The sequence below is a fragment of the Vespa mandarinia genome, chromosome 23, assembly GCF_050613455.1.
Source record: "Vespa mandarinia isolate Hongniang chromosome 23, ASM5061345v1, whole genome shotgun sequence".
NCBI classification, from domain to species: Eukaryota; Metazoa; Arthropoda; class Insecta; order Hymenoptera; family Vespidae; genus Vespa; species Vespa mandarinia.
Window position 1 is genome coordinate 1728651 of NC_140832.1, and position 8807 is coordinate 1737457.

General features: G+C 33.7%; 1 protein-coding gene across 1 annotated transcript; it reads right to left on the minus strand.

The window, feature by feature from the left end:
* Window positions 1-959: 959 nt before the first annotated feature.
* LOC118444354 (uncharacterized) lies at window positions 960-7729 on the minus strand. The gene is given in 7 exon segments (XM_085663738.1): window positions 960-1189; window positions 3980-4140; window positions 4254-4472; window positions 4629-5440; window positions 5666-5838; window positions 6477-6730; window positions 7159-7729. Coding segments are annotated over 7 exon segments (2214 nt in total). The 5' UTR covers window positions 7727-7729; the 3' UTR covers window positions 960-1162.
* Window positions 7730-8807: the final 1078 nt, after the last annotated feature.

The following is an 8807-nucleotide window of genomic DNA, read 5'->3' on the forward strand; positions in this document are numbered from 1 at the left end:
GGGTATTAAAGAATCGTGAATTTTTTCCTTAAAAGAAAAGAATTTATCTTCTGTTAAAAATATGCCGAAAGAATAACGAAGAAACTTCAAATATTACTTTACTACAGCACGATTGGAAAATATATTGAAAATAGTTATGAGAGGATCTTAAAAAGAATTATATCAATTTGTTTTCAAAGTATTACGAAGAAAATACATACATGCGCATGTTATATTTAACACATAAATTTTTGTGGCTAACGTAGAAAGAGAGAAAGAGAGAGAGAGAGAGAGAGAGAGAGAGAGAGAGAGAGAGAGAGAGAAAGTGAGAGAAAAGAAAAAAAATAAGAGGAAAAAAAAGGAAAAAATTAACAAAAGAGCATCCCTACAGACCGCTATTATTTTCCTTGGAACGTAATTAAGTGCTTGATTTCACCAGACGTTTCCCGGTTATTGGAGTTGTCTGCAAGAAACTGCTACGCTTCTTCAACCATATAATTGATGTTTTCAAGCAGGAAAAAGAGAGAAGTATCTCTTTTCCTGTTGAACCATTAAAAAAAAAAAAAGAAAAGAAAAAAAAAGAAGAAATAAAAGTAAGAACGAAAGCAAATGTAAAAAAAAGAAGACTCGAGGTGTTCCATCGTCGCGAAAAAAAAAACTTAACTTGAAGAGGAAATAAAAAAAAGAAAAAAGAAGAAAAAAAAGAAGGAAATAAACGTGTGATTTTTTTACTGCAAAACTTTTATTACTTATCTGGCACGATACACATCTTAAATAATCTAATAACAATAATAACAATAATAATAATAATAATAATAATAATAATAATAATAATAATAATAATAATAATAATAATAATAATAATATACTTAATATTTGACTTATGACATAATAGCCTCTTATAACGAATTAACGTGTGGGAATATGCAATGGAAAGATGGATAGGAGAAGGAAACCCTATGGAATATAATGATGGCGCGTAGTCCAAGTCCTTGGGAGCTTTCCAAGTTCTTGGGAAAGAGGGTTGTCCTTTGGCAGTTTCATCCGGGGATTGGGGTCACAAGTGAACTACGACTGGAAGTGAACCCGAACTAAAGTATACATCTCTTTTCTCGATGGTATGGATTTTCTTTTTTTTTTTTTTTAAAGATGCAATCTTATGCAACGTGATATCGACAGAAAACTACCAGAAACTTTGTCCGAATCCAATCTGAAAGAAAATCATTCGCGTTAATTAAATTGAAATATTTCATTAGCCTTAATTCGCGATTAAGAAATTAAATGATAATTTTTATTAAGTGATGTTCTTTTTTTCGTGAAACGAGAAAAAAAAAAAAGAAAAAAGAAATGAAATGTGGCGGAAAGAAAATGTAAAAAGAAGAAGAAGAAGAAGAAGAAGAAGAAGAAGAAGAAGAAGAAGAATTGAAATTGAAGAAATTGAAATTGAAGAAAACTTCTCTCTCTCTCTCTCTCTTTTTCTCTCTCTGTCTCTCTTTCTCTCTTTCTCTCTCTCTCTCTCTTTTTCTCTCTCTGTCTCTCTCTCTCTCTCTCTCTCTCTCTCTCTTTTACTTGGATTTTATCTGTGAGCATTACCACGCCACCTTTAAGACTTACGACTGTACTCAATTTTCTCAATTGATGTCGCGCACTCGGCTCTTAACGTAATCCTTCGCAATTAATGGGAACTGTAAAACGGGGGGGGGGAGGGAGAAAGGGGGAAATAATCGCGAATATCGTAGGAAGGAAGGATTCTACGGATTCTTCATTGGTTTTTGTCTCTCGCAAATTCGAGACGAGAGGAATCGATGAGAATAAGAAAGTAGAAAAAGGGTCAAAAAGGAAAAAAAGATAAGAACGAAGGAAGAGAGGTATGTATGCCTATGTATACATCTATATATAATTCTGTATATATATATATATATATGTAGTCTGGATATTCGTACATTGCTTTACCTTTCTCCTACTCCAAAGTTTTATTTCCTTTTCGGTGGAAGGAACACCTGCGACTCTGCCTTTCGAACAAAAAAAAAAAAAAGAAAAAAGAAAAGGAACAATGTCATCGAGTCGTCCTTTGAGTAAATTTTTCAGAAATTTATAGTCCAACAAGAAATTCAAGAATATCTTTTTCCAAACCATCCCCGCCATTTCTTTTCTTGCCAACCTCCCATTTGTATCATCAACCTTGCCCTGTACCGTCATGCATCCCCCACTCCAATTTCGTTCGAACGGAATAAGAAAAGGAAGAGAAAAAGAAGAAAAGAAAAAGAAGGGTAAAAAAGAAAAAGAGGCGATCATCCGAAATGACGATTCGATCGAGGAATAATTTTAAATGAAAGAAAATATTTTCTCTCTCTTGCTCTCTCTCTCTCTCTCTCTCTCTCTCTCTCGCGATTGCAATTTCGATGAATGAATTTTGTATGGACGGAAAGGAAAAAAAAAAAAGAAGAAGTAGAAGAAGAAGAAGAAAAAAAGAACCATTTCAAATGTAAAATTCTAGTTACACGAGTAACTAGTTGGAATTTTCATGGAAGAACGTTGAACCATCCTTGACGCGAGTATTTTGCTCTTTAACGTTACTCCGTTAATGAGATCTTGTTACCCGTAGAGTCTACTTTGCTAAATCGTTTAAAGCTTCGATCCTCCTAAAATTTGTTTTTCTTCATCTTCTTCTTCTTCTTCTTCTTCTTCTTTTCCTTTTTTATCAAGACCAAAGGGAAAAAATCGAGAAACGTTTGATGGGATACCAGACGTTTCTAAACCTTCGACAGAGATATAAAAAATATCGAAGAGTTATGTTCAATTTATCGCACATTTTTTAATGAATACCGATATCAACGAAATTCAGACAGGATATTGTATTCTTTTTGTCGTTATTATCCAACGTTAATTATGGATTAAAAACGTTAGTTAGATATCGACGAAATCACGGATTCCAAAAGTTTATGAATCAAGCTGTGGTTTAAAGGGAATATCTTTCTCGATAACTTTATTATCCTTTACAACGATAGAAAGGAAAATGTGAGAAAAAAAAAGGGGATCGAACATCCGCAAGGAAGATTTCGAATAGTAATGAAAGAACTCTTCCGTGGGAAAAATGGAATATTTGAAAAAGTTCGATAGAAGAGTATCTATGCCTTTTTACTGAAGTTGAAACTTCAATGCGACTTTTGGAAAACAGACGGATTCTCTGCTTAGCTAAAGGAAAACTTTAGCTTGGAGAAAATTATTCAGTGTGTTCAGAAGTACGCCGTTCACTTTTCGTATATATGTACGTGAATAATACATGATTGTCACAACGTTATACGTGTCTTATCGTTCACGTAAATTTCACGATATCGCTTTACCTTACGCCCGTTATTTTAGAGTATGACAAACGAAAAAGAAAGGAGATAAAAGATATATATATATATATATATATATATATATATATATATATCTTTTAGAAAGATTTCACGAGCTTAAAAAATCCTCACGAAAAAAGTACAAAAAATCTCTATAAGATACGCCACGTAACTACAAGATACTGGTTTGCAATTTATGCGGGTACATTCAATGAATTTCTTCTTCAATGTCACTTAAAAAAAAAAAAAATAAAAAAATAAAAAAATAAAAAAAAAAAAAAGAGAGAAAGAAAAACAAAAAGAAAAAGAGGGAGAGAGAGAGAGAGAAGATTAAATTTTTATAGAACACGTTTTTGATCTCGGTTACTATAAAAAGATAAAAATAACACGAGGGAAAAAGGAAAAGAATTTTCGTTAATATTATCTAATCGTATAGAATTATTATCATTATTATTAATATTATCCTGTAAATATCTAATGATAGCCAATAATTGATAAACTCTCGTAAATAAATCTCGATGAAATTCTCGTTGATATATCAGTAGTCGTTTAGTTCGAAAATGTCTAGAGAATCTATCGTGACAAAGCCTCGACAAATGTGCTCTTTTAAGATTGATTGCTACGTATTGTTTACAAGCGATTACACACTGTGGATTCACCTTTGCGAATGTGGGATTCTGCGGCCTCGGAAATTCTCGCACAGCCAAACCCACTTTTGCAATGCCAAGCTCCATTGGTCTTGCCTCAGGACTACTCGAGCGAAGACTATAATCTATTCCACCGAATCCACCCAACTGCAACTGCATCCCTACAAAATATCGTTCGTATACGGTTAAATATAATGTAATAGGATGTTTTAACAAGTGAAATTATTAGATATAATTTCTCTTAGCATTAAAGGAGGGCCAATTTTGAAGGAGGTATTACCGGAATAAGGTGTGACACTTGTTTGTAAAGGACGAATTTGAGTCGGTTGTTGGAAAGTTTGTGCAAACTCCATCGTAGTAGGAATGTTCGTAGGTATGCCAGTTGATATGGTACCGGGTATAGCCGCAGAAATGCTGGCAGGTATGCTTCCAGGTATACTGTTGGGAATACTTGCGGAGAGACTTCCTTGTAGACTGCCTGACAAACTTTCTGGATGGTTGGAATCTTCGTAAAAGAAGGGATCATATTTCTTTAAACATGTCAAATAATAATCAATATGTGTAGAGAAAAGAAAATTCGTTAGCTATTAAAAAGAAAAGAAATGACTTTTCAAAAAAAAAGAAAAGAGAGAAAAAAAAAATAATAATAATAATTCCTTACCCAATGTTAAACGTGATGACATCATAGGATCTAAATTCAAATAAGACGTCTTCGGAATATAATTGATATTTTCCATAGGATTAGCCACAGAAGATAATGTGCTAATTGGCAAAGTTAATTTTTGCTCCGTAGGGATTGCCATTGGAACGTAATTAAAGGTCCCAGATTCTAATGGTTGAAATGGTAAACTACGTTTCCCTTCTCCTTGTAATATATAATTCAAATATGTATTTTGCAAATTATTTTTTAACATGTCTTTCGTAGAATCCACTGGCATTACATAATCAACTATCTTACTCTGAACGTTATCCTTTAAAGTTAATTTCGTTTCGGTTGGTAATATGTAATTTAACATGGCATCTTGTACGTTATTTTTTGGTTCCCTCGATATTAAATAATTTAAGAGTGAACTCGGAATGCTACTAGTCGGGCTATTTTGTATATTTATAACACTCTTTTCCAATGTATTCTTCCAAGAGTTTTGTAAGTTTAATAACGTATCTTGAACGCCACTTTGCTGGATGGCAGATAAATTGACAATATCTTGATAATTGTCACTTTTTAAATTGGTTAAAGGAAGAAACGTGTTATCCTGATTACTTGTTTTTAAAGTGGCCGGTAAATCTAATATACTTTGTTGAACGTTGCTCTTTGATAGTTCGTTTGATTGATCTTTTACGTTCTTATAAAATCCATTTTGAAAGCTGTTAGGAACGAGCGTAACAGACGACGACGAAGATGACGACGACGACGACGACGACGACGACGGCGGGCTTATCGCGGACGTTTGTTTGTCGCTTGGAATGATGGAACTAAAAATATATGGAAAAAAAAAAAGAAAAAAATGTAGATACATTTAACGTCGAATTTTTATCAAGAACGATGTTTTTTTTCTTTCTTAAGTTCTTTCTTTTTTCTTTCTTTTTCTTTTTTACTAAAGCACCAACGCAAGATATAAATGATCTTCTTGGATGACAACGAGGTCACGTCGTAAGGCACCGAAGCGAACAATAAATCTTGACATTGCTATTACTTACTTTCCATCGAAAGAACCTACGGGAGATTCAGTGACCGTATCGGATGAGTTTGAAACTGTGGTCAGGGTCATCCGGATATGAGTATCATCGGATGAGTATTGCTTTGGCGTTGCTGACATCGAAGGCATCGTAGGAAGTAAAATGTTTGTCGTACCGGATGCCGCGTTACCTAACTGTATTGCAATGCAATTACACTTTTTTTTTTTATTTACACCATTTAATCATTCGCCTGAATAACAATCATTTGTTTTCATTATAATTTCATTATAATATTCTTTTTCGATTATAAATAATACGATGCATTGGATCTTCCCTTTTTTTTTTCTTTGGAATAATTTAATGCATTTTCCTTTTCTCTTTTCTATAATTTTTCTTTTCTTTCTCTCTCTCTCTCTCTCTTTTCTTTTTCTTCTCTTTTTCTTCGTACCAACGAAAAAAAAAAAAAAAAAAAAAAAAACATTCTATCGAATTTATCTACTAACGATGAGAATGAAATTAAAAAGAAAATAAAATGACATGATTCCAACGAGAATTAAATTATCAAGCTGACGATGAACGTACATTATATGTCTTTGGCTTTCATCGATGTGCGTACATTAAATCGTTGGAACATTATTTAATATCGATTGTTTTATAAATACGAAAGAAAAAGAAAAGAAAAAAGAAAAGAAAAGACAAAAAAAAAATAGAAAATAAATGGATAGACTTGGAAAATAGTAACGGAATAATTTTTAATTCGATTTTGCAAAAAAAAAATTCATACGTGAGAGCAAATAAACGATCGCGAATCGAATTGAACGAATTCACTTACCGTGTTCAACTCAACGTTTGGTCTCGACGTAGTTGTAATCATCGTAACCGACTTCTCTACGATTTTCGGCTCTGTGGTTGAGGAGGAGTGAAGTTCGGGAATAGTTTGCGTAGTGGCGGAGACAGTATCTTCCGCTAATGGCTTGTGGGTAGCAGTCAGTGTCGTTGACAATGTCGTAGATGTTTCCGTGTCCAATGGTAAAGTATTTTCATCGAAACCATCAGGTACCGATGCGAAACCAAGACCATGATTTCCTTTTAAACGAAACGAAAAACTTCGTTATCGCTTCGTTGGATAAAATGACGGAAGGAAGGAAGGAAGGAAGAAAAACAAAAAGAAAAAAAAAAAGAAAAAAAAATAGCAAACATACTTCACGTTCAAAGTAATCTACGTTTTCCAAAATTAATTCGTTTTGAAAAAAAAAAAAAAAAGAAAAATATAATTGTCGATTTTGCCATGACGCGCATGTAAACTTTCGATGTACGGGAAACATTATTAGAGAAAATAATTGAAAGACTTAAAATACTCGAATAAAATTAAAAGTATCTCTCTTACGTTAAACTCTCAAACGAAAGCTAACATGTAACTTCGAAATTAGAACTTTGAAATCTCTAAATATAGAAGTTAAATTCTAACTGGCCGTAACTATAAAATGGTTTCTTACGGTTAACTAAGAACTAACCGTATTTCAAGTAATTGGAAGGCTCGTCGAAGGGCAAACGTTGCCGAGTTTCTTTCTCGAGTTCTTCGTACGTGTCTATCGTCTTCCCGTAAGGTCCCGAACGATAGGACGTGGTCCATGTAGGTGAATGTCGAAGCTCGTTCGGGAAGTAATTACGAGTTGATTGTAGATAGGACGGCGATCGATTCTTGAAATATTCATTATGAAAGGCATATTCATTTCCAAAGGAAGCACGGGTGATCTGAGAGGAACTTGGATGACCAAAGAATGACGATGACGACGATGATGATAATGATGATGATTGTGAATTTTGGAAAGGTGATTCTCGATAATTTGGAAAATTTTTTAAGCTCGAATAATTTCTAAACGGTGAATGTTCTCGATAGGATGTAGGTTGACGATAGGTACGGATCGATTGGCCAAATGGTTGTTCTCGAAAGGGTCTATGCTGTTCGTGATAGGGTGGATACTGACGAGGTCCTTGATACCCGGGGAAGTTTCTCTCGTAGATGGATCTTCCGTTTTTAAACGCATCGATGAACGCCACCATGCTTGCTACGATGAACATCTGAGAGATAAAGATAGAAGATCAAGGAAAAAACCATAGGTAACACTCACAACAGTTCTTATTAACCAACGATCACCACTCACCAAACTTTTCTTGTAACCCTTCATTGAGAACTTTGTTTTTTTCTCTCCTTCTTTTTTCTTCTCTTTCCTTCTAATATTCTTTTTTTGGTCTTTCTTTGTCCTTCTTTTTTTTTTCTTTCTTTCTTTCTTTTTGTTATTCTTTCCTTATCTTATATCAATCAATACAAACGATAATCTAAGAGTTACGATCACCGGATGAAAACTGTCAGTGATCGAAAGAATCGACTTTCTTATATATCCGCTCGAGAAGAGAGCAAATAATACTTCTACGCTTCCAAGCTTCTTCTAAATCCAGTTTCCAACTTGATCTATAATGTCTTAGACGCGTCTTGCTCCTTTCTCCTTTCTTTCTTTCTTTCTCTCTCTCTCTCTCTCTCTCTCTCTCTCTCTCTCTCTCTCTCTCTCTCTCTCTCTGTCTCCCTAGTAGTCCAGCGGTCTTATCCCATATATGAACTACATACATACATAGATAGGTAGAGATACTTATTCGTTTCTCTCTAAAAATTCTAATTGTTTAAACTCTTCAATAATATTAATGAGATTTCTTTGTTATTATACTTTGTATCCCGTATCAGTTTAATCGATCATCTATCATGCAAATAGAAAGATAACATTTTTTTTTTCCTTTCCTTTTTCTTCTTTTTCTTTTTTTTTTTTCTTTCCTTTTTGAAAAAGTTTCTTCTAACTTACATCGTGAAAATTCAATAGTGTCTTTTTCAGAAAAGAGGAATGAATGGTAAAGGGGTACAATAAAGGGAAAAAGTTTCGAAGGAACCGCGAATCGGAGAACGTGTCGCACGAAACGTCAACTGAATTTTAGTAATTTGAAAAGTTTTCCTTCGCGCTCTTCGTTCCTTCTTTTTTCTATTTTTTCTTTTCTTTTTCTCTTTTTTTTTTTTTCATTCTTTCTTTTTTCCTTTTGTAATATACGACATAGTTCTTTCTACGTCCTAAGTCAAGAGGTAGACATTATCAAGTTTAATAATGCATCGAACAGG